The following is a 22,543-nucleotide window of genomic DNA, read 5'->3' as shown; positions in this document are numbered from 1 at the left end:
AGTTCGAGTCCTGCGTGTCGGCTGGTTTTAAGAGTATCGCCGCAGAAGTCAAGGAAACATGTACATGTATACACAAGCACATACACACACACACATACACACACCCATATACACGCAGATGTGTATTTCCATCCAGCGGGCTTAAACCCGGAACGGCAACTATTACGCAGCCACGATTGCATCGTAAGATGAATCCTGGTCTCCCAAAGTCCGCGAGATTTCTTTTTCTGGCTTCTGCCCTAACTTTCTCTGCCATTTCTCTGCTGGTGGCCATGGGCTAGCGATGACATGAATATTGAAGCCGACTGAGAGTCCAGTCTCCAAGTGTTCAACGTCCAATCCTCGGCCGCTGAAGCGTGCTTGACTCGACGTGGCACGAGGTGGGTGGTGTTGCCCGGGTTGGAAGTAATGACTCGGAGTTGGTGATGGGTTGCTGATGATGGGATTCAGGCTGTTTCTTTTGGCGGTGGTAGGTCCGTTATAGCTGACCGATCTATACACGGACAGTTAGTGAACGTAATAAGCAAGGTAGTTACCACATCTTAGACATACCTTTGGCACGCGACAATCTATCCAGATTCCGGATAATACACTTAGTTTTCGGATGAGACGGCCCTAAGACGGACCAAATCCCAGAGAGCGCCCGCTGATACATCGACTCGGCGTCCGCCATTCGGCCTTGTACATAGTAGACGTTGCCCAGGCCGTGGACCGTATCAAGCGTCGATACATGGTCCTGTCCGAGTGCCTTCTCCTTGCCTTCCAGAGCTCGCTGATACATCGACTCAGCCTCTGCCAGCCGTCCTTGTACATAGCAGAGGTTGCCAAAGTTATCGACCGTAATAAGTGTCGATATATGGTCCCTTCCGAGCGCCTTCTCCCCGCCTTCTAGAGCCCGCTGTAATAGCGACTCGGCCTCCGCCAGCCGGCCTTGGTCAAGATAAAGAAGACCCAAGTTGTGGACAGTATCAAGCGTCGATGTATGTTCCCGTCCAAGCGCCTTCTCTTTGCTTTCTAGGGCTCGCTGATATATCGACTCGGCCTCTTCCAGCCGGCCTTGTACACTATAGATGTTGCCCAAGTTGTTGACTGTATTGAGCGTCGATGGATGGTCCCGTCCAAGCGCCTTCTCCTTGCCTCCTAGGGCTCGCTAATGCATCGACTCGGCCTCCACTAGTCGGCCTTGATTGTAGTAGAGAATGCCCAAGTTGCCGACAGTACTAAGCGTTGATGTATGTTCCCGTCCAAGCACCTCCTCGAAGCCTTCCAGCGCCCGCTAAGACATCGACTCGGCCTCCTTCAGCCGTCCTTGATCCCTATAGAGAATGCCCAAGTTGTGAATTATCTGGAGAGTCGATAGATGTTCAGATCCGAGCGTCCTTTTGAAGTCTTCCAACGCCCGTTGATACATCGACTCGGCCTCCGCCAGCCGGTCTTAATTCGCATAGAGAATGCCCAATGAATTCATTGCCCCTATCGCTTCTATGTGGTCAATGCTTTGTTTCGCCTTATATATCTCTACTATCCACCATGAGCACCTTTCTGCATGCGGGAGGAGCCGGCGCTGGACCACCCAGTGGTCCTTGCTCGTACTCGGGTCGGGCACCAATAACCCAATTACCATCACCGCCAGCCGCAGGAACTCTCTTTTCTCAGCGCCATCCTGCATGTGCGACGCCCATCTATGCACTACCGGATGCATCATATGGCTCCCCTGCACCGATTCCTGAGATTCGATCAACGAGTACCGGAGCAGCAGTCGAACCGCGTCCAAGTACTGGACCTCATTCCCTACGACGTTACATAGCCATCCGGGCCACTCTTCTGCGCCATGCGCAGCCTCCTGCAGCATGCCGTGCCAAAGGTCTCTACCATCGACAAAGGCCCAGAGACGGAGCAGGTTCGCGGCGTCCTTGTTCTATGCCTCGGCTGCCTTGAACGATACGGTCCACGTTGTCGCGACGCTTCTTCGGTTGTAGTCTAGAAGCGGTGAGCCTGACTCCCCGTCCGATCCTATAAGCTCGTCCCACTGCTACTTGTAGAGCCGAATATAAGTCGTAGGATCGAGCCCGGTCTCGCGGGTATAGGAGGCAGCCTATACTAGCGCGAGCGGAAGGCCGTCAAGTAGACTGAGCAGCTCCCTACCGGCCTCGTCCATAGCTACTTATTGTCTATTAGCACCAGGCCGAACTTATATATAGTATGACCTCACCTCCTTCTACCCCACGCCACTGCTGGAAAATTACTACGGCTAGTTGTTCGTTGATGCCCACCAGGTACGTCGGCTCACCTAAATCTACCAGCTAAGACAGTTGTATCGGTAATTAGCACCGACCCGTGGTCGCCGGGCAGATACCACTAGACATTGTAGGCGCCAGTCTCGCTTCCCTCATTGATGTCTTTGTCAACGTTGTCGAAGATTAGGAGCTAGTTAGTATTGTCCAGTTAGGCGAGCTAGTTTGATACGTCCCTCACTGTAGCCTAGAGATGCTTATCGCTATGCAATATAGCGTTCCTACTCTTCTTGGAAACCTAGTCTTCCAGTATCCTAGCTATATAGCTAGCAAAGGCTCTACCTCAGCCGGTCCTCTGATCGGCCATCTACCTAGAAGACCGAGCTGAAAGCGGCCCTGTGCTGTCGAGTAAAGTCGACCGCTAGCAATATCTTCCCGATCCTACCAAGTCCGTGGAGGACAAGTACTTGTCGCTGGGTCTTTCCTGAGCGACGCCGTGGCAGGAGGTGCTCTTCGAGCTTTGTGGTAACTAACGGTTGGGCTACAAAGTGATTCGATACGGGCATACCCTATAGGCTAAACAATGTTCGGTACAGGCTGTAGTCTAATGATTGCACTAGCGAGTAAGCAAGCGATCGGAGAATACTAATTAGAAAACTTGTAATAGCTAAACTAACACACTTGTCTAGCGATATTGTTCGTATATGCCTTCATCTGCTTGAAGACAACCTGCGACTAAATGTAGTGTCGCGTTGCGGCTGCAATCTCCGTCTTCTTCTTAGACTCCTCGAGCCCAATGTCCTCGAGCCCGTGGTCGACGTTGAACTAGTAATAGCGTCCTTCATCGTCGAGGTGCGACTTGTCGCGATGGAACTGTTGTGCTGTCTTCTTGGTTTCCGTTGCAAGATTTTTTAGCGTAGCTGCGATTCCAAGGACGTCGTCGCGTACAGGCTATAGGGCGGGCAGGCCGTACCGATGGAGCGAGGCATTTGAGCCCATCCCGTAGCTGCTGATCGCCACACACGTCCATGGGCCTGGTTCTACAGTGCGTAGACCGGATTGTTCGCGCCAAGCGCTCTGTCAACGAACTGTTCGTTGAAGGGCCCAATGGCGATTGGGTCGAAGAAGGTTGTCGCGGCTGATGTCGCGCGGCAGGCCTGCCAGATCGTGGTGCTGCTGAGGAGGTTGGAGTTGTCGCCGCGCGGCGAGCGGTAGCTGGTCAGGCAGACTGTATCGCCAGTTTCTTTGCTCGTGGCGTAGACGAATACTTTGCAAGGAGAATCAGGGTCCATGAGCAGTGCATCCTCGTCGAGACCGCGATTGACTACGATACTCTTGACTGCACGCTCCAATTCAGCGCCATCGAATCGCCCCTGGAGCTTGCCTTTGATGGTCATGCGATGGGTCTTCTTTTCGAATATCCTGTCGGACAGCGTAGTGTATGCATCGATGCACTCGTCGACGGTCATGCCCAGACGGCCCAGCATGATGGCGATCAGGCCGCCGGTGCTGGTGCCGCCGATCATGTCGAAGTAGTCGCAGGGCTTAGGCGGGTCATCCGGATCGACGGTGGCCATAAGGCACCGGAGGATCATGAGGGAGGACAGGCCGCGGACGCCGCCGCCGTCGAGAGCGAGGAGGCGGATGTCTGTCGCAGGCATGGCGATATTGATGGTTGCGGAGGCGGTGCGGCGAGCGAGGCACAAGCGACCGGCCTGTCGCCGGCGGGCATATAATTATTGATTTCCTCGTGTGTCAGGGCGAAAGTCGCAATGACTGGCCTTCTTGAAAATGATGGCCTTGGTGTGTGAGCAATGTGAGGCATCTCGAATTGTAGGTATGATGGCTTTGGATTGAAAGTGCAATCTCAGGTCTTATCAAAGTGTTGGAACGCCACAGTTGGACACACGATTCAGGTCGCGTACGCGCGCGGCAGATGTGCTGATGGGATTTGTTACTTCGTGGTGGTTGTCTATTGGTTTCAACTTCAAGGCGAAAAGTCTCTGCAGGTGCGCGGAGGGGCCCGCTTCACTTCGGCGAACAGGAGCGAGAGCATGCCACTCATTCACGCTGCGCAGCTGCGGCGCTGCCTGTCACCATCATGCCAATCTGAATGCGTGTGGTCAGTGGTCACGGTTAGTATCAAGAGGGATTGAATCAGGCAACTCAAAATGCATATAGATATGGGGCTATGAGCCTGTCTCGCCTCCAGTCCATGATGATAGACCATGTGTGAGAGAAGAGGCCGAAAGGATCAATCGCGGGTTGTCCGTTGTCCGAGAAAGAGAGCGTACATGAAGGCCAAGGAATCTACCTACCTAAATATACGGGTAGGGTCCCAGTGGCGCCTCCCTTGTGTAACACTATGGTCCTCGACGGCTAGCTGCAATTCCTCCTCGTATATCCACTAGCATATAGTGGATGTTATATAGATCCTTTACTGCTCCTCCTTGATCCCCCTCGCTGGCCTCCATTCAAAGTGATGACTGCCTTTCACTGGCTTCCCGGGCTCCTCTGCCTTGAGATCGAAATTATGTGCGCCGAAGTAATCAAGCTCGGCCTCCTCTAGGAGACCAGACATACATCGTTAGCGAGGGATCACATTTGGGGTTTCAGTGTGAAATCTGCTGCGGAATCAATACATACCAAAGCTGGTGGGTAGACTTGTTGAAGCAGAATATTTATAAAACTCAAGACTCGCACTTAGGGCGGGCACATGGAGGTCCGCCTCCAACGCACGTAGCACAACCGTCTTGACCGCGGGATATGTCTCCCGCAGCTCATGTGCTATGGTCAGGTTGGCGAGGAGGTTATTGTTGTCTTGTTGCCCTGAGCGGTACACGCTCTCGAGCAGGTCGACAAGGAAGTCGCTCTGGATGATACAGCCCTGGCGCCAGACCTGCAGGACGTTGACAAAGTCGAGATTCCATTCGTGTTGCTCGCTTGCCCTGGACAGGATGTGCAGTCCTTGCATAAAGGACATGAGGAACGAGGCGTAAACCGCCTGGCGCAAGTCGCGGATGAATTTGGCTTGGTCGGTGATGCCACTGATTTTGCGAGGCAAGATGCGACCGCCTACCGCCCCCTTGACAGCTGCACGCTTGGCTGCGTCGGCTGAGGCGACTCGGAAGATGTGGGAGGCTGCAATGGTCGGATGTGGGACATGCAGCCTGATCCCTTCCTCAGCAGCCCAGGTCCCGGTGCCCTCCGAGTCATCCGCATCTTGGACAACCTTGTCCCGGATCCTGGAGAGCACGGCACCACCATCGTTCCCGTGTTCCGAGTCTCTCGTCCTGCAAATCTGGGCGCCAATACCAACCAGATAATTGCCTCGCATGGGCCCGTCTTCTTGGTTCCATTCCTCAAAAACAGACCCAATTTCGTCATAACTCAGACCCAGCCCCGTGTCCATAACCGCCCACGCCTCACAAAGCGCCGTCATCATGCCATGCTCGATCCCATTATGGATCATTTTCACATAGTGCCCGCAACCCCCCGGCCCCAGTTTCGCAACGCAAGGTCGTCCATTCCCGTCCTTGGCAGCGATCTGTTGCAGAAAGGGAAACACGGCCTCCAGGGCTTCGTCGCTGCCCCCTGGCGAGATGGACGGGCCGTGCCGTGCCGACTGGTAACCCCCTGAGACGCCCATGCCAATGTAGTGCACGCCCTTTGGCGCGAGGCGCTTCTGCCGGCGCTCGGTGGCTGCCCAGTGCTCGTTGGACGCGTCCATGATGATGTCGCCCGCGTTGAGGTAGGGGCCCAGGGCGTCGATGCTGTCGTCGGCGGCGCCGCCGTGGGGGATGCTGAACATGAACACCTTGGGTTTGTTATCATCATTCTGAAGCGCGTTGCAGAGGGATTTGTGGTCCGCATGGTATGTGATTTTGTTAGTATGGCCGGTGTCCCTGGCTTGCGATTGCAGCAGCTCGACATGCTGCTTTGACGGGTCGTAAAAGTGCGTGTGGATGTTGTGCTCGGCGAATAGGAGCGAGAGCATGCCACCCATGCTGCCCGTCCCGATCATGCCAATCTGAATGCTCACGGTCAGTAAGGGAAGATTAAACCTGGCAGGCATCGAGGATGTATAATGGGATACGAGCCTGTTTCACCTCCATGATAACTCAGATGGTGCTCGACTGCTACTTAGTTCAAAACTACTAGTATCTTGTGATAGTGCTTGAGGACTCGATCTTGTCTGCGTGGTAGCTGAGCTAAAGTTGTGAGATGTTCAAGCTTAGGAGAGCGGAAATACTTATCGCATGTACTGTACAATAAAGATCGCGGGTGGTTCGGAAAAGTAGATCTACTTCGACTGTATCTTTACCACTTGGAATGCATGTGCTGTACTGACGACAGTTAACAAGCCCCACTTGGTTGCATGAGTGGGAGTTTCCTCGACGGTAAGATGAATGGTTGGATTATTGGAGGTAAACCGGGTACTGACATCATGACGTTGAACTCATTTTGACGTGATGGTTCGTGACCCCTGACCCAGTTTGTTCATCAATCAGATCGTGAAACTCGAAAAGAACTTCACCCTCTCCAAAAAGGAGACACCTCATACCACATACATTAATCATGGCGCTGGAATCTCAGGTACAGAGTTCGTCCCGTATTCCTGTGGCATTCGCCTCGTGCTCGATCGGACTGCCCCGGCATACCCTGCACCAAAAGATCGAAGCCATTCGCGAGGCAGGCTTTGACGGTATCGAGCTCTCCTTTCCCGACCTTCAGTCCTATGCCAGTCGTCATTTCGGCCGAGAGATTGCCCAGGACGACTATGGTTCTCTCTGCGAGGCTGGCAAGGCTCTGCGCGCCATGGTCGAGGGACACGGCTTGAAGATTCTGGTCCTCCAACCATTTTCAAACTTTGAGGGATGGCCGCACGGCAGCCAGCAGCGCGAGGATGCGTTTGCCCGGGCAAGGGCATGGATCGATATCATGGAGGCCGTCGGCACTGACATGTTACAAGTCGGATCGTCCGACTCACCTGACATCACGGATGACGTCGACATGCTGGCTGCAGACCTTGCGTCCTTGGCTGACATGTTGGCCGAACACGGTTTCCGGCTCGCGTATGAGAACTGGTGCTGGGCGACACGAGCACCAACATGGAAGGATGTCTGGGAGATTGTCAAACGAGCCAACCGACCAAACATCGGCCTCTGTCTCGACACTTTTCAAACCGCGGGAGGCGAGTGGGGGAATCCCACTACGAAATCGGGCAGAATCGAAACGGGAGGAGTTGACCCGGACGAGTTGTCAGGGGCCTATACCGCTAGTCTGCAGGAGCTGGCGGCTACAGTACCGGGGGACAAGATCTACTTTCTTCAGATCAGCGACGCCTACCGTATGGATCCGCCGCTGGGTACCGAACCAGATCCTGAGTCAGGTCTAAGACCACGCGGGCAATGGAGCCACGACCATCGACCGCTGCCGTAAGTTTACATCAGTCGGCACTCAGGCCGTTGTTTTCACCTTACGTCAAGGGCTAACCAGTCGAACAGTTACGACTCAGGGTACTTGCCCATTAAGGAATTTGTACGGGCGGTGATGAGCACGGGGTTCAGGGGCTGGCATAGCATTGAAGCGTTTGATGGCAGGTTTGAGGAGAAGTACGGCGATGACCTGAGGCGGTTCGCAAAGAAGGCTATGGAATCACATCAAAGACTTATGAGTGAAGCCAAGGCAAGCTGAGGAAGCTGATCCATTCCGCCATCAGTCACACACCTAGTAGGTCGATGTCAAGTACTTTACCACTTCCCATGCTAGCGGAGCAGCACGAGGAACGATTTGAACGAAGCTTGACTACAAGCACAGCGTGCTTGTCCTACCCCTGACGAGAAAGTGGAAGTCCTCTACCTTTTCCCGAACCCGCCTTTTGATCCAGCAAACACAGATCATTTTTGACCATCCTGGTATAGACACATGTACTAGTAATGTACGACATCCCTGACCCCATGACAGACTACCACCCCAACTTTTCTTCTCCTATTTCCCAACCTTATCCCTTTCCAAGGCACTCAGTTCGTGCAAAACTGCTGCGTACAAGCTCCCCCCGGCGGCGTGCAAGTCCCACAACTCGAATTGCAGCAGACGAACCCCTCTGGGCAAACGGTCTTGCCACACTGTTCCTGCTTGGGCGGATCAGGAAGGCAGAGCTGCTTGGTGCATCCCTTTCCGGGAGCAACACATGTACCACAACTCGGGTTGCAGCACTCGGTGCCGGGCTTGCAGAAGACAGAGCCACATTTCTCCCCCTTGGGACCGTCATCATTGCAAGCTTGCTGGGTGCACATCATGCCGGGCTTGGTGCAGATGCCGCACGACGCGTTGCAGCATATCAGGCCGGCCGCGCAGACCGTTTTGCCGCATACCTCGGGCTTGGGGTTGATGGGTATGCATTGGGCGCGGCCGTCGATTACTTTGCAGTCGGTGCCGGCCATGCATAAGATGGTGGCACATTGGGAGATTTCTTCAGTTGTTCCGGAGTCGGGGCCCGGGATGGGGTTGGCGTGGGCACTGAGGGTGAACAAGACGGCGAGCAGCAGGGCTCGCGTGGAAGGGAGCTTGAAGGGGAGTTGTGATGCCATGGTGCCGTACGGTCTATTTTCTGATCCAGGGGAAATATGACTGGTAGTATCGTTTGAGAAACTGTTGGCATTGACGGCCGGGCCTTGGGACACACCAGGCTCCTTATACTAATACTTAATACCTCTTCTCCCAGCTTCGAGTGCCCAAGCCCAGATCAGGTCAGCCTATCGGCGGGCCGGCCGCCGAACACGAACATGTCTACTACCGTCATGGAAGCGGACCATAACCCACAACGACCGTAGAAGATGTCACGGTAGTAGCATTCCATCGACCGGGTAAGCTCGGATCGATTAGAGCTCGATTTAGAAACAACAAAACTCCGATGAGTGGCTCCATGGTTCTTCTATGTTCCCTGCGTATAGCCTAAGCTGGGCAATATGTGATGCCAAGAGGACCGAATTTTCTCGACTCTTATTTTTGGCTGTGCTCAGCTTGCTGTCAATCTTCCATTGGAAAGCTACACGTGTACTTTACCACGGTCAAAAGTCTGGCAACGGAGCAAACAGATTCCGTATACCTCTTGGAGGTGTAGACTGCAGACCAGCAGTGCAAAGTTTGAACGCCCAGCTACTAGTAGTAGTACCAACTACCAACCACTAAGTGAGGCACTCATACCTGCGGGCACTTCCTGATTAAGGGGCTGCTGCTGCAGTGGTGGGAGAATGTCTCGGCGCATACGCCACATATGCAGGACACTCAATATTCTCGCTTGCGCGGATATCGCCCAAAAAGTTGTACGGAATAGGGACGTCCCTACATGTAGGTAGCTGTGAGAACTCGTCTTGATTCCGGAGACCCTTGCCTCTGGTAGGCCACGTTCGGAAGATGGGACCATTGATGAAGTAGTGGCGTCAGGGGGTTGTTAGCGTAAGATCGGGAGATGACTGGACTAGTTCCGAAAGGCTACAAGAGTCGGAAAACGGGAAACGACGGGGGCCGAGTTTCTTGTCGTATTCTTCGTGTGAGTTCGTGCTTTCCGCTGCGGAGACCGCTCCCGAGTCCCGACCCAGAACGCCTTGCGGCCACCCTCCCCGCTGCGCTTATGTCCACCTCCGCAGTAAATTAGTCCGGCCATGGTCTGTGTGGTGCGCCAGCTCCCGCAGACGGACTCGGTCAAGGTTGATCGGAATGTGGTGGATACACTCCCTTTGCACAAGGCACCATCGACCGATTCTCAGACAGGGCAGGCCATGTCTCTCAGCGAAATCGAGCAAACCCTATTGGATCTCTGGAAAGAGGTAATTCCACGAGACCTTATTGACCATCGGGTGCTTGACGTCGAGTCCGACTTCTTCCAGACAGGAGGCAACTCCCTCGGGTTGGTGGGTTTGCAGGCGCTGATTAAAGAGCGCCTGCATATCAGCGTGACCCTTTTCCAGCTATTCTGGTCTGCTACACTGCTTCAAACGGCTGTACTCCTATTTCTGAGCGCGAAAACCAAGCACCAGAGGCAGCGCAGCCACGATTCGTTGACTGGAACCGTGAGTGGCAGCAGGTCTCAAGTCCGTTCGTGATGCACCCCAATCAGGAGCGCACTGCCTTTAGAAGACCACTCAACGAAAGTAGGGGTAGCGAGTGGACCGACAAGGAGAGAGTTATATTCACTTGCCGAAAAGGAGGGGCCCCCTGAGAAACAGGACAGAGAATGCGAGAAGGGTGAGCATTGAGGCTGGAAAACAGCAAGAGCGAGATGCTCCAGTCTACCTCGGTCCTCGGGAGCTGGATGGAGGAAAGTCCAGCCCAGCCTCACTGCTTCGCGCCAGTATAAACCGCCCCCCCTCCCCGCCCTCTTCAATCTTCCCGTGGAAGTTTCAGAACTCATGCCCACGCTCCTTGCTGGCGGTTGACGCCCTCACTGTGAATATGCCTGGCTTTGCGAAACCTTTTACCTCCCGTATCTCTTTTCCGCGTTGGTCAACTTGCACCACCGCATGCCCTTCTAGGCTAGTAGCCTGAGACTTGGGGTAGGCATTCACCCCTTCGCAACTTGACTTCGGTCATGCAGTCTTGAATCTCGCTACCTGCATTACCTTGTTAAGCAGCAGCCTGCACCTGTTCCCTTGAGGTATCTAAGTGTTAGTACATGCTTAAAGTACAAACCCTCGGTGAACTAATCAGGGTACTCCATGTTTCTTTAATTGGAGAGCAAGAGCTGTCATCGGGAAGCAAGACGTGGCTGCCAGGAAAGGCTTGGTTTAAATGACTGAAGTAATGGGTCAAAAGTATCTGTGGGTTCGCCCCATCCACCCCGACCACCCATTCAATCACCTTGACTTACACAGCTATATCTTCCTGAATTCGAGGCCAAATCCTTTCGGAAGCGGGCTGCGCGCCTGCCCGGGCGGGTTTTTCGCGCAGGAGGACATGAACCTGATGTTCATCCAGCTCTAACCAGGTACGACATCACGTATCCCGAGGGGGTACACAGTCGCCCGGCTGATATCATGCGACACCATAGCATTATGCCCAATATTGGCATGTCGCTGTTATTGAAGGAGAAGCGGTGGGGAGGTGGGAAACAGGGCGGTTCAGCAAAGCCTCGTTGGATTACACCAGGAAATTATACAAACATCGAAGTTGAGAAGTGGAAACTGGAAAGTGCTCGTGATGTTAGCCCGGGTGCCGCTTATAACAGTCACCTGTCTGCTTCCCTAAACATAGGAATAGCCAGCCTGTCTGCGGAGAATATCCAATATTTCGTTCCATGTCTCCCGGTACAGCTCGTTCCCTCGCTCGCTTTCCATAAACTCACTGGGGCTGATGAACTGTTAGAGAAACGCAGGTAGGGTAGACATCCCTGGACAAGAGAGCCATGACTCACGGTAGGTACTTGTCATTTGTCCAAAACTTGCCGTGGCTCTCAGGACCCAGCCCCGTGGCACCGACCATTACGCGGGCGCCTACCTCAGCCGAGCGGCCAAAGAAGACATAAAACACGGCCATGAACATGCGCTCGATCAGTCCATGGTTGCGTCCCAAATTGGTCTTGCACATGCCGGGACACGTCGCGTTGATGACCATTCCCTCTGCTGCGCCCACCCGCTGGACCAGTCCTCGCACGACAAAGATCAACGCGAGCTTGAGCAGGTAGTACTGGGTGACCTTGTCAAACTTGGCCTCGTTCTGCAGTCTCTGGATCAGCGACTCTCCATCGGCAATCCATTCAGGCTTGACCTCGAGGTGAGCAATGCTGTTGACGAAGGACATGTGCGGGGCAAACCCGTCCGGTCCCTCGGCCGCTGCCGTCTCGCGCAACTTGGGCAGCAGCAGCAGTGCCAGCAGCGCCGTCGACAGGACATTCACCTGCAGCGCCATTTCGTAGCCGTCGGGGCTCTTGGTAAAGCTCGGCATGGACACGCCGGCGGCGAGCTGCACGACATGCAGGCGTTGGACGCGGGGGTTGGCATTAAGGCGGTTAACGAATTCCCGGACCGACGCGAAGGTCGTCAGCTCGAGGACCTCGACGACGAAGATGTCGGGCGAGCACTTGGTCGCGCGGATGATGTCGGCCTTGGCCTCGTCGCCATTCTGCTGCGACCGCACGGCCAGGATGAGCGGGTCGGCACCGAGTGCGGCGTACTTGATGGCGGCGGCATGGCCTAGGCCAGAGTTGGCGCCCGTAACGAGGACGGCTTTGTTCTTGAAGTCGAGATGGCGGGGGTCGGCGGGTGGGTTGCGGGCGGCCCACCACAGGTCTTTGGGAGATGACATTGTTGAGCTTAGCGCTCTTGGGGGGTTTTAGAGAATCGAAGAATGAGTATTTAGTGGGGAGGGGCTGCTCCGTTTGCAGCTCACTTACGTAGCTTGAGGTAGTTTCGTCTGTAACATACCTTAGGTTGTAGCCAGGAAAGGGCAAAGCGCCCACCACGGATTCTTCTTTCCCTGATCAAATACGGTGGGTAAGGAAATTGCCGTGCCCTCCATTTGTCGCTTGCTGCCTTCTACCCATGCAGCTCCAACTGCATGACAGCTGAGCTTTGTTGGGCTCAAAGCTCTGGGTCGTGTTCGCTTAATAAATTGCCCAGCATTTCAGACAACCAACAGTCAATTGTGGTCGAGCACAAACAGGGGAACCTGGAAGCTTGTTACCTTGGCAGCGCATCAGAGCCAAGCAGAAGAGCATTGTAAAGAGACTGTACTGGACTGTACATGTACTCTATGCTCGTCCACGCAGACAAACGGCACAATCCAAAAGCTCTCGTCCATACGGAGTATGACTTGATAATTACCATGTGAGTCCACGGGACAACATCGTTACTCTCACGGTCTCACCCTTTCACCGAAATTGAACTTGCCAAGCCGCGCCTCAGCCCTACATCCCCACTGTGCTCCAAGGCGAAACCTGACCGGGGTCGACGCAGGCTAAACCCCGATTGGTGCGGTATCCAGGTTCCACTCCGATCCGGCACCATGCCGATTGCGATTCCGATCCCGGCCCCACTCCGATCTGAATTCCGATTCGGATCCCGATTTGGACCTGCACTTGGCAGACACAGACGGACTAGGACAGCACACGACAGGAAATGAAGGCACAGAGGTGACCATACCACACGGCTAGAGAACTAAACCTTAAGCCGGAGATTCCACCTCCTCTTCGTCGTCATAGACAAAGTCAGCCCCTCATCTGACACCTGTCCTGACTAGTAGTACAGAGGCATCTTCAAACCACTTGTACATGTATGTCCCTACCTGCAAGCCAGGGTATCAATTGAATCCTATTAGCTGCTGTTTGTCGCCATTCGCCGAGCCGAATATGAACACGAAGGGTATTATGGGGCTACATGTTGTCTCACGATATTGCGTCCCTTGCCACCGTCTTCGATCCATCCTTAGTACAAACGTAAAGAGCTTGCTATGTTGAAGTCTGTCAATGCTACATGGGTGACACATCTCTAATGCTGGGAGGTGGCATATTCACTAGGGAATTTAAAGACGCAGCATCTCAGCTACCACCCTCGGCTGGTTTTTCAATACAATCTTCGTAGAGCAACCCCGAGAACCAACTGATACTTCATAAGTATCATCTACACCAGGCGTGCCGACCTTTCGTGGGGACAACACCAACCTTAAAGTCAGAGGACGAAAGCTCCATCGAAACATCCCTACATCAAGAATTGCCAACACCAAATATCAAGCCATGTGCGATTACAGGGAGGTGTATATTGTCCACTTATGCGGTTGTGAGATGCAATGGGGCGATGAACGAGTCCGAAGGTGCACAAGAAGCAGAATGAGCCGCAGCCAATGCAGGAGGGTTCGATACCTGTCACCTCGGTATGAAACCGTCCACTACCGGTGTGAATACCACCTGCGGAGGTAGTGGATAAGAATGACAAGATACCACGTTTTGGTCATGCCGCAGATGATGGCTAAGGGAGGAATGGAGTCACGTCATATGGGCCACATAGTACACTGGAGCGCTAACGGGCATCTTCCCTCGGCCATCCTACTGCTGCAAGAGGGAGTTTATACAGCGGAGCCTGAAACTTGTGAAAGATCGGGGAAAAGAATTTTTCTAAGCCGTTGACTTAGAGTTGCTGAACCTGTAGAGTGCAATTCTACACCATACAGTACGCCTGCAGGTACTTGAACTACAAGCACACGTAAGATTTGGCCATTGTATCCGATCAACACACGTAACGTAAACGTAGAGAGTTTGTTATGTCTTGTATTATATCAAAGCCACATAGCACATCTAAGATGCTGGGTGGCATGTTGACTAGGAGCTGAGATGTATAAATGGCAGCATCTCGGTTGCCAGCCTCGACTGCCGCCTACCTGCAAACTTCGTAGAGCAACCCCTTGAACTAAGCGATATAAACCGAGACCAGGCGTGTACCGACCATCTGTGACGGCTACGGCAGATAGCGAACCATGTGCTACTACAGGGAGGTAGGTATATTACAACCTCTCATGCGGTTGTGTTCTCCGGAGAGGGGTTGAGCGGGTCCAGTATTGCAGCAGGCGCAGGTTCAGCCCCTCAAGACGATGCACAAGAGTACGGTACCTGTCACCTAGCTATATAACGGTCTTCTATCCTTGTATCAACCACGAGCGGCAGTGGGGTGGCTAATTGAGGAATGGATTCACTCGGGGATTCCACTGCTGCGAGGAGGAGGCCACATAACGGAGTCTGACACTCTTGAATATGGAGATACCGGGCCATCTATCAAAGAAGCATTAACGGCATTTGTTGCAGAAAGCTGTAAGATAGACAGGATTGTATTGAGCAGCATCAAGGCATTATGAGCAAAATACCGACCTAAGACAGTTCTATAGCCAGGTTGATCTAGCAGGTAACTGGTAAGAACAAGCTGCGTCTACATGTAAGGAGGTAAGCGGGAGGTCTTAAGACAGTTTGTCCTTTCGCATTACTATTGGTCTGAAGATGCTAAAGGCAATTGGCAAGGTAGCCTAACGTGACTAGGTCTAAGGTGAGAGTTATACAATTATGCTAATGTGGTCTAAAGTTTCTTGAATCGTGGCCCGGAGCCTGAGAGTCGCCAGGTTGGCAGCATTGCCAACACATGTTCCGAAAGAAACGCCTTCGACGCGAGGTTATAATCTGGCAGCACCTCAGTTGTTATCCAACTACTTACCTAAGTATGTACAAGCTGAGATTAGCACTCTACATGACAAGATTCGGTCAATAGGTGCCAACTCCTACTAAGCCCCGCCATCAACACATATCAAGGTTCTGTAAACACCGGAGATCCTTAACCTCCCAGCTCTACTGGTTTCTAGGCTAACCTCGATAGCAGTAATTGCCGACACCGCACCTAGCTCCAATCCAACACTCATGTGCAACTGGCGCCAGATTCGTTACCGGCACTCATGCCGTTGTGAGTCCGAGGGCGGCGAAGAGCGAGTCAAAAGGTGCAAGACACGCAAGGATGGTTGGTTGAACTGTCAGATCCAATGGCTGCCACCCCGATTTGTACAAGTCGACACCCTGTGTGTTTACCACTACAAGCATCGGCAGCAGTAGTAGTCGGCCAGCGCACATACAGTTTGGTCGTGTCACACATAGGGGGAACAAATGTAGGAGGAGTACCTACCTTAGATGGGCGCTGACTTCAAGTTGTTGATGAATACTAGCCTCACCTATGCGCTGCTGTTGCTAGTATCCGGTATTAGATCATGAAAGTTGGTCTCGGATTTGTGTATGTCGAGGAACTGTTCAAGTTGTTGCCTTGCACGTGGGTCTCACTCAGGGGCATATTTGCACTAACGACTTGACTACCTTACCTACATGCACGTGTGGAATGGAAGGTTATTTCTGTTACTATCAACCTCTGCTTGTCTTTTGGCATACAGGTATTTACAAGAATGTGGTCACGCCTAGGTACAAGTACCTCCTTAGGTAACCTGATGTCAATACACAGACGACGAACCCAACTCAAGCCGCATCCAGAAGCTTCTTGATAAAAGCCAGCGCCTGCTGCCCGTACTTGTTGACGTATTGTTGGTGCGAGTTTGCGTCGTTGCCGTTGCAGCAATACGGATCCGTCGAATCGCAGTACGACTGGATGATGGCCGGGTTGGCCGGCGAGCACTGGAAGCCGTTGGGGCGGGCCGCGAACTGGTACCAGACACGACTCTATCAACCTCAAGAAATCCCCCGAGAGACAGGGGAGGCAACTCAAGATGGACAACTTACCCCTTTGTTCCGGCAAGTCCCAACATTATACGGCAGCCCAACATTATTATGCGGATCTCCCATAAAAATAGCCGCCTTGACAGCATTGAGCGCAGCTCCCGTGAGCGTTGCCCCGGCACCTCCACAGAGGGCATTGTCCATAATCTGGCCGCCCTGCGAGTAGCCGATGAGAACAATCTTGGTGTTGGGGCAGCGCCTGTTGAGGTCCGTCACAGCCCTGACCACGGCAGCGGTTCCCTGGGTCGCCGAGTTGTCGTAGCTGATGCCGCCGCACTGGGACTGGCCTCCGCAGGCTGGGTATACGATGGCCTCGCTGGTGGCACCAGGGTAGGCCTGCTTCACCATGTTGACGAGACCTTGTGAAGTCCCGTAGCCCTGCGGTACCGTCGTTTCGCGAGCCCCAAAGATGTGGATGTTGGGGCATGATTGTCGCTCTTCGAGGCTCACCGGGTTGGCACTGGCAAGGCCAGCGGCCAGGACGGGTATGGTGACCGCGGAGACTTTCATGTTTGGCGGGTTGTTATTATTGTTGGGCCTAGGAGCTGTGAAAGTTGAAGAAGAAGGTGTTGAAGAAAGCTTTCAGGGTGATCAGCGGTTTATTTATCCTACTAACCCTCTGGCTAGCACGCTTACTATGGGATTACTGGTCTTTACTGAGGCTCCTCCAACCCGGTTCGGACGTACGGGTGGTCATAAACGGAAGGCGGAGACATGTCATGCTGATATCCGCGGGAGAGAGCTCAATGTAACAGCGGGACCTGGGTGTTCAGCTATCTGGTCTGGGTATATACGACAACGTATAAGTGCCTGCGTTTCTCTAAGTACTATTAAATCTCCTGCCCACACATTTCTCCCTCCTACCATGTGTATGTAAAGGCAAGGGGTCCATCCGTTTCTACCCTTTTTCTGTCTGCTTCTCGATGAAACGGAGAGGGATCTGAGACCAGGGCGCAAAGGTAAGTAGTAGAGTAGTAGGTCGGTAGAGAACATAGACAGGCAATCATATGAACAGCAAGGAGTAGTATAACAAGGAATTAGCTCCAGATTGATGGAAAGGACACCTGGTGATCCCTTTCGCCCCAATTTCAGGAAGTGATGTAGTAAGGAGTCGCCTGTAGTACTACTGTACTAGTATTACTTGGTCATATAGCTGTGCAATACAGGCCCCTTGTAAATGAAGCTATATACCCGAGAGCGTAGCTTCAAGCAATGACTTCATGACTCGGTGGTGGATCGAAGTCCATATTCCACTTGGGCATAGCACTTCTTCCATGCATTGCTGGGAATGAGCCGCGTATGACTACCGAACGAGAGAGCGCTTCTCTCTCGTACAAATAGGGCAATATGTGGGGAAGCTTTCTGCCTAATATAAGATCCCCATGGGGACGTGCAGAAGTTGCATTCATGCTAAACTGTCTCAATATAGATGGCGTATGCCGTCTGTCGATGAGGAAGTTTGTTGTCCAATCAGTCAAAGGGACTACTAGGAACGGCTTGTCGAGACACATGGCAAATCGCATCCAGGATCGATCATCGCACTAGCATTGCACGTAGGCTTATACATGGTGAGTCAGGGTATTTCAAACTTTTATGTTTGTAGCTGTCTAGTTGTTCCTTGCCAGCTGGAGACAGCAAGATTACCTACATATACTAGTACACACATAAGCATTATAGCCAACTACTACCTTAGCTAATAGCTACCTAAGTAAAGCAGGTAGTGTCCAGAACATAGACAGGCGCTTAGACAATGATGGCAACACCAAGACCTAGCATAACGGCAGCAATGCCAGCTTTCTCCTTGTAAGCACCAGCGGTGACCACAGGTCTCGAAGTGGTAGCGGTACGGGTTGCTGTTCCATTGCCAAAGCTTCCGGTCCCATGAATCGGTGCTCTTGTGGTGCTCGTAGTGTGGGCAATCCCAGACGTGGCCGTGGCTTCAGTAGTAGTAGTCCGAACGGTGGCCGTAGCCGTGGCCGTGGCAGTATCCTCAGGGGTGGAGGTGGTGGTCGCGCCAAAATTAGGTGGGAGGCTAACGCCGTTCTCGGCCGCACAGGTGACGGGATCAAGGCCCTGCAGAGATTATGTTAATGTTCTCGGCCTTTCAGAAAAGAGGTAAAGAATCGGAGTCAGGGACGCACCGTAGGGCAGCAGAGGCCATCGACGAGGCAAAAAGAGTCGGCGGGACAACCCCCTGGCAAACAGTCAGCATCTCGTTATTCATATTGCCTCGCGGTTTGTATGCTACGGTCAACGTACAGAGGTTGCTGCAGCATGTGTGGCCGAGGTCGGGGTTGATGCAGAGCATGCTGTCCGTAGCCGATGCAGGGCGGCATTCGATAAAGCCGGGACCAAAGGCTTCGACACAGGTCTCTCCAAAGCCAGTGTTCTCACCGGGCCGGAACGACTCGCCCTGTCGCTTGTTGAGAGACCAGCGAGGGCTCACGGGGTTCAAGTTGTTGGCCGCATTTGCAAGGCCGAGAGCAGCCGCAACAATGACGATTGAGGGAAGCATTTTGTTTATAAGGTAATATGCTTGGTAGGCTATTGAATTGAACGAGTGGATGATAGTCCTTGAGCGTCAAACGAGTGGATAACCCTTGAGAGTTGAACGAGCTCAGGAGAAGAAACGAATTCTAAGCGAATCCAGATTGGGTTGGCTTTGAAGTAGAACTCAGGTACGATTCATCACCTTGGGGGCTTTAGGACTCATATATGGGACTCGACCTACCTGCAGTTCTGCACGCTTAGTCGTGCTGTCGCACAGCTCCCTCATTGTCATCATGGATGGGAGCCTCGTGCGGCTGAGCCATAAGCAGATATCACAGGGATTGGAAACCTGCATTAGAATCTTGATTAGCCAACGTTACCCAAAGGACTTCAGCTGGTGAATTGTGGCGCCCAATGATAGACGTGTCTACCCCTGAGTTGACGCATCTCGGGCATTCCGCCGGCGCTCGAAGTTTCGACCAAGCCCCGCTCGCAACAGAATCTTGTTCTGTTCGAGTCGGGAAAGTCTTGTACAAATGACCTTGAACAGTGTACGGAGAGCGGTGGAGGGTTCGCTCCGCTGCTTGATATTTGTACATGTAGGTAGGGGCACTAGGAGAAATTTGCTCCTTAAGTACTTGTCCCTATCTGACTGCCGTACGGATACCACAAGACAAGTGTGTAGTACCTAAAACTACTACTCCGTATTGGTTGAGAGGTCAAGGTAAGACGGCCGGTACGTTTCCCCGAGCCCAAAGCAGCTCGTTGCCCGTGCTCTGCAGAGCGATATCTTACCGGATATTCATCCATAGAAAGTGCCTGGCGGTGTGGCGCAGCACCTGCATTCTGCAATATCCAATCCAATCGTGGTGCCTTACTTCGTGGTGATCCTCAACATCTACATAGAGTGAGCGAGAACAAGTACATTACTTTGCCCTCGTATTTCCCGGGGTCCCCCTTTTCTTTTCTCGGGGCTTTTCCTGCTACGATTGCCCACTACATACCTCCGTATTCAGTTACAGTACAGTACCTACCTCAGATACCTGTACCCACGGTACGAAGTACCGTAGATAAGTATGATGATTCCTCGATCATCTTGGCCGCATGCTTGGCAAACAGCCTGAAGTCACAGCCCAAGACATCAAAAGACGTCCTGCGCGCAAATACGAGTTCCTGGAAAGTGGGTTCTCTTTTTGTCAAGCGATGAAGGGAGTAAGGTGCATTATCAGCGAGTGGCGCACTTGAGTCCGCCGCCCTACATGCTACTAGTATCCTCAATGACACCGCAACTACCTCGTACACTTACAACAATAGGAACTTGAAGTCTACCTGGTATCATCGGCCAGTCAGGGGGTATTACACTGTAGAACCTATGCGCCGAACTCCAAGTCGCCAGGACAAGCCAAACATGGTAATATCCAGAAATCATACCAGGCCCTATCTCTATATCCCCCGACGCGGATGTGATAGCGCTGCGATGGCAGCGTCCATCAGCTCCATAAAGTTATTTGGCTCTATCCTGACATCGTCCCAATGCCATGAGTCCCGCTTGACGAGCATCCCAGGGCTTCGCTTGCTCTGCCCATCACCATCACTGCTTTCGCTTCGAGGGACCTGCTCAGCGTACGCAGTAAGGTATCGCAGGTCCTTCATGAAGGCCAGGTTCCGGAACCCCCTGTAGTCGTTCGTCGCGGGCCGAATCTCCACGACGGCCCCGCGCCCGTCCCGCATGAACATTGTGTGCGTGAGCCCCGCGCCGTGCACGCCCAGCAGCAGGTCCGTCTCGCGTACAAGCTGCAGCTGCTCCGCAAAGGGGATGGTTGAGAAATCGACCGATTTCACCCGCACGCGCGGATGCCTAGCCGCGACGGCGGCCAGCAGGGCCTCATGTTCCAGCAGCCTGCGGCTGCCGGTGCGGTCGATGAAGGTGATGTTGATGATGGCATTGGCATCAACATGATCCGCCGCGGCGATACGGGGGCTCTCGTCATCCTTGTCGGTTGAAATACCGTAGAAGCGCAGGACGCGGTGCACAAACGTTTTGAGCATGGGCGCGTACCCGCAGTCGTGGTCGACCCAGTCATTTTGCCAGAGCGGGTTGGCGGCGCCGGGGAGTGGGATGATGATGTTGCGCGGGACTTGGACGAAAGCGCGGGCCTGCTCGGCGTCGCCTACGAGGTCCTTCCAGCGGACGGGTGGCCGGCCGGTGAAGATGGTCCAGAGATCGAAGAGGTTGCCGTCCGGTAAGTCGTCGAGCACGAGGGCCTGGGCGTTGGGGAGGTCCGAGCGGTCGGCAAAGAAAGGCGCGCCCTTGCGCGACGGATTGGGGCTGGTCCGCAGCAGGTCGAAAGTCATCATCATGCTCCATATCTCCATCAGACCGTGCCAGATATTGCTGCTGCCCTCGCGCTTGACGAGCAGCGCAAACTGCGGGTTCATGTTGCTGGAACGGACCGCGCTCCGAGTCGTCGACTGCATCGTTGCCGCGCCCGACGAGCCGCGTTCGACCTTCACAAAATGGTCGAATATCCAGCGGGAACCGGTTTCGTACCATTCCGGTTTCATGCCGTCAAACGGCATTAAGCCGCGGCTTGTCTCGTTCGCGTCGGGAGCCCGCAGTTCGCAATCAAGGGCAAACTTTCCGCCTGCCACATCCAGCGTGGCGCCTTGTCCAATACATATTGAGTCGACAACATTGTTAGGGCGCGTTTGGCCCTGGAAGCAGTGCAGGCTGGCTGCTGAGCCCGCGGCGCAGTACTGGATGGCGTGGGTGCGGAAGTCATCGAGATAGCGTGGGGTGAATCTCTCGTTACAGTACTCAGACTGCGGGATGGCGTGTTCCAGGAATTCGTTATACTCGGACGGAAGATCCAGCGCGGGCTTGCCCCTGTCGTGGAGGGGGCTCTGCCATTTAAAGGGGTAGTCGTTGCTCTCGGCGTCGCTGCTGAGCGGGTGGAGCCATTGGACAACAAAGACGAGAAGAACAGCCGCGCCAAGGGACTGAATCCGACGCCGGTTAGTGAACATGGACCGACCCGCGAAGGCCATGACTAACTTACTAGTGGAGTCGCAGCATGCTGGACAGAGGAACAAGGTCCTACTCGGGGTCGATAATATATCAAGAAGACTACGCTGGTTGGACTGTTGGTCGCAGTCAGCCCCCATTTGGCCTTGGAGTACAAAATGCCCCTTAATGCCGGCAAGATCTGGCGCGAGAGACTTACGCCAAGGTTTGCAGCCGCGACAACATACCTAACTGAAATGGGGTTTTGCTGCGAGCGCGCGCCAACGAACAAATCAGGGGCGTATCGTACGCGCCGTCCCAGATCACTATCCCATCGGTTATCATGAATGTAACCCTCTCTAACCACAACATCAGGCGAGGCTGCACCGTTTAAGGGTCAGTCGGGAGTCCCTGCAGCAGCTCCCCTTCATGCCGGGATGGTCAGTCCCTGAAATCCAACTCGGGCGAGAATCCGCCACGGTTTCCCAGGCGGGATGCTAACTAGGAGAACTTGGAGATCGCCTTGCAGTTCACGGCAGGCTCGTCGACAACCTGATCTGGGTC

At 53.6% G+C, this 22,543-nt stretch overlaps 10 protein-coding genes across 10 annotated transcripts; 2 read left to right on the top strand and 8 right to left on the bottom strand.

The window, feature by feature from the left end:
* Positions 1-446: 446 nt before the first annotated feature.
* N656DRAFT_786595 (TPR-like protein) lies at positions 447-1,702 on the bottom strand (the record flags this gene model as incomplete). Its single annotated transcript, XM_064816541.1, has 3 exons — positions 447-493; positions 553-1,150; positions 1,622-1,702. 3 exons carry the CDS (start codon positions 1,700-1,702, stop codon positions 447-449), a joined length of 726 nt encoding a protein of 241 aa, XP_064673699.1.
* A 1,146-nt stretch (positions 1,703-2,848) lies between these two features.
* Positions 2,849-4,037, bottom strand: N656DRAFT_226029 (FabD/lysophospholipase-like protein). Its single transcript, XM_064808940.1, has one exon. It carries the CDS (start codon positions 3,893-3,895, stop codon positions 3,275-3,277), a length of 621 nt encoding a protein of 206 aa, XP_064673698.1. The 5' UTR covers positions 3,896-4,037; the 3' UTR covers positions 2,849-3,274.
* A 605-nt stretch (positions 4,038-4,642) lies between these two features.
* On the bottom strand, positions 4,643-6,598 carry N656DRAFT_226014 (6-phosphogluconate dehydrogenase C-terminal domain-like protein). The gene is made up of 2 exons (XM_064808939.1): positions 6,335-6,598; positions 4,643-6,264 (listed from the first exon to the last, which is right to left on the bottom strand). The coding sequence occupies exons 1-2, from the start codon at positions 6,347-6,349 to the stop codon at positions 4,870-4,872; spliced, it is 1,410 nt and encodes a 469-aa protein (XP_064673697.1). The 5' UTR covers positions 6,350-6,598; the 3' UTR covers positions 4,643-4,869.
* A 214-nt stretch (positions 6,599-6,812) lies between these two features.
* Positions 6,813-7,931, top strand: N656DRAFT_765144 (xylose isomerase-like protein; the record flags this gene model as incomplete). The annotated part of the gene is made up of 2 exons (XM_064813379.1): positions 6,813-7,672; positions 7,742-7,931. 2 exons carry the CDS (start codon positions 6,813-6,815, stop codon positions 7,929-7,931), a joined length of 1,050 nt encoding a protein of 349 aa, XP_064673696.1.
* N656DRAFT_774328 (uncharacterized protein) lies at positions 7,924-8,993 on the bottom strand. The gene has a single exon (XM_064814246.1). The coding sequence runs from the start codon at positions 8,825-8,827 to the stop codon at positions 8,258-8,260; it is 570 nt and encodes a 189-aa protein (XP_064673695.1). The 5' UTR covers positions 8,828-8,993; the 3' UTR covers positions 7,924-8,257.
* Positions 8,994-10,983: 1,990 nt separating this feature from the next.
* N656DRAFT_774327 (uncharacterized protein) lies at positions 10,984-11,516 on the top strand. Its single transcript, XM_064814245.1, has 2 exons — positions 10,984-11,223; positions 11,287-11,516. The coding sequence occupies exon 1, from the start codon at positions 11,040-11,042 to the stop codon at positions 11,217-11,219; it is 180 nt and encodes a 59-aa protein (XP_064673694.1). The 5' UTR covers positions 10,984-11,039; the 3' UTR covers positions 11,220-11,223; positions 11,287-11,516.
* N656DRAFT_774324 (NAD(P)-binding protein) lies at positions 11,105-12,692 on the bottom strand. The gene is made up of 2 exons (XM_064814244.1): positions 11,650-12,692; positions 11,105-11,585 (listed from the first exon to the last, which is right to left on the bottom strand). The coding sequence occupies exons 1-2, from the start codon at positions 12,537-12,539 to the stop codon at positions 11,480-11,482; spliced, it is 996 nt and encodes a 331-aa protein (XP_064673693.1). The 5' UTR covers positions 12,540-12,692; the 3' UTR covers positions 11,105-11,479.
* A 3,434-nt stretch (positions 12,693-16,126) lies between these two features.
* On the bottom strand, positions 16,127-17,039 carry N656DRAFT_774321 (carbohydrate esterase family 5 protein). Its single transcript, XM_064814243.1, has 2 exons — positions 16,489-17,039; positions 16,127-16,410 (listed from the first exon to the last, which is right to left on the bottom strand). The coding sequence occupies exons 1-2, from the start codon at positions 16,993-16,995 to the stop codon at positions 16,228-16,230; spliced, it is 690 nt and encodes a 229-aa protein (XP_064673692.1). The 5' UTR covers positions 16,996-17,039; the 3' UTR covers positions 16,127-16,227.
* Positions 17,040-18,087: 1,048 nt separating this feature from the next.
* On the bottom strand, positions 18,088-19,123 carry N656DRAFT_774319 (uncharacterized protein). Its single transcript, XM_064814242.1, has 3 exons — positions 18,745-19,123; positions 18,627-18,679; positions 18,088-18,558 (listed from the first exon to the last, which is right to left on the bottom strand). Exons 1-3 carry the CDS (start codon positions 18,998-19,000, stop codon positions 18,229-18,231), a joined length of 639 nt encoding a protein of 212 aa, XP_064673691.1. The 5' UTR covers positions 19,001-19,123; the 3' UTR covers positions 18,088-18,228.
* Positions 19,124-20,181: 1,058 nt separating this feature from the next.
* Positions 20,182-22,042, bottom strand: N656DRAFT_774318 (glycosyltransferase family 61 protein). Its single transcript, XM_064814241.1, has one exon. The coding sequence runs from the start codon at positions 22,021-22,023 to the stop codon at positions 20,419-20,421; it is 1,605 nt and encodes a 534-aa protein (XP_064673690.1). The 5' UTR covers positions 22,024-22,042; the 3' UTR covers positions 20,182-20,418.
* Between the last annotated feature and the right edge of the window lie 501 nt (positions 22,043-22,543).

Source organism: Canariomyces notabilis (assembly GCF_033297395.1).
Source record: "Canariomyces notabilis strain CBS 508.74 unplaced genomic scaffold N656scaffold_2, whole genome shotgun sequence".
Classification (NCBI taxonomy): Eukaryota; Fungi; Ascomycota; class Sordariomycetes; order Sordariales; family Chaetomiaceae; genus Canariomyces; species Canariomyces notabilis.
This window is presented reverse-complemented; position numbering and strand designations above follow the sequence as displayed.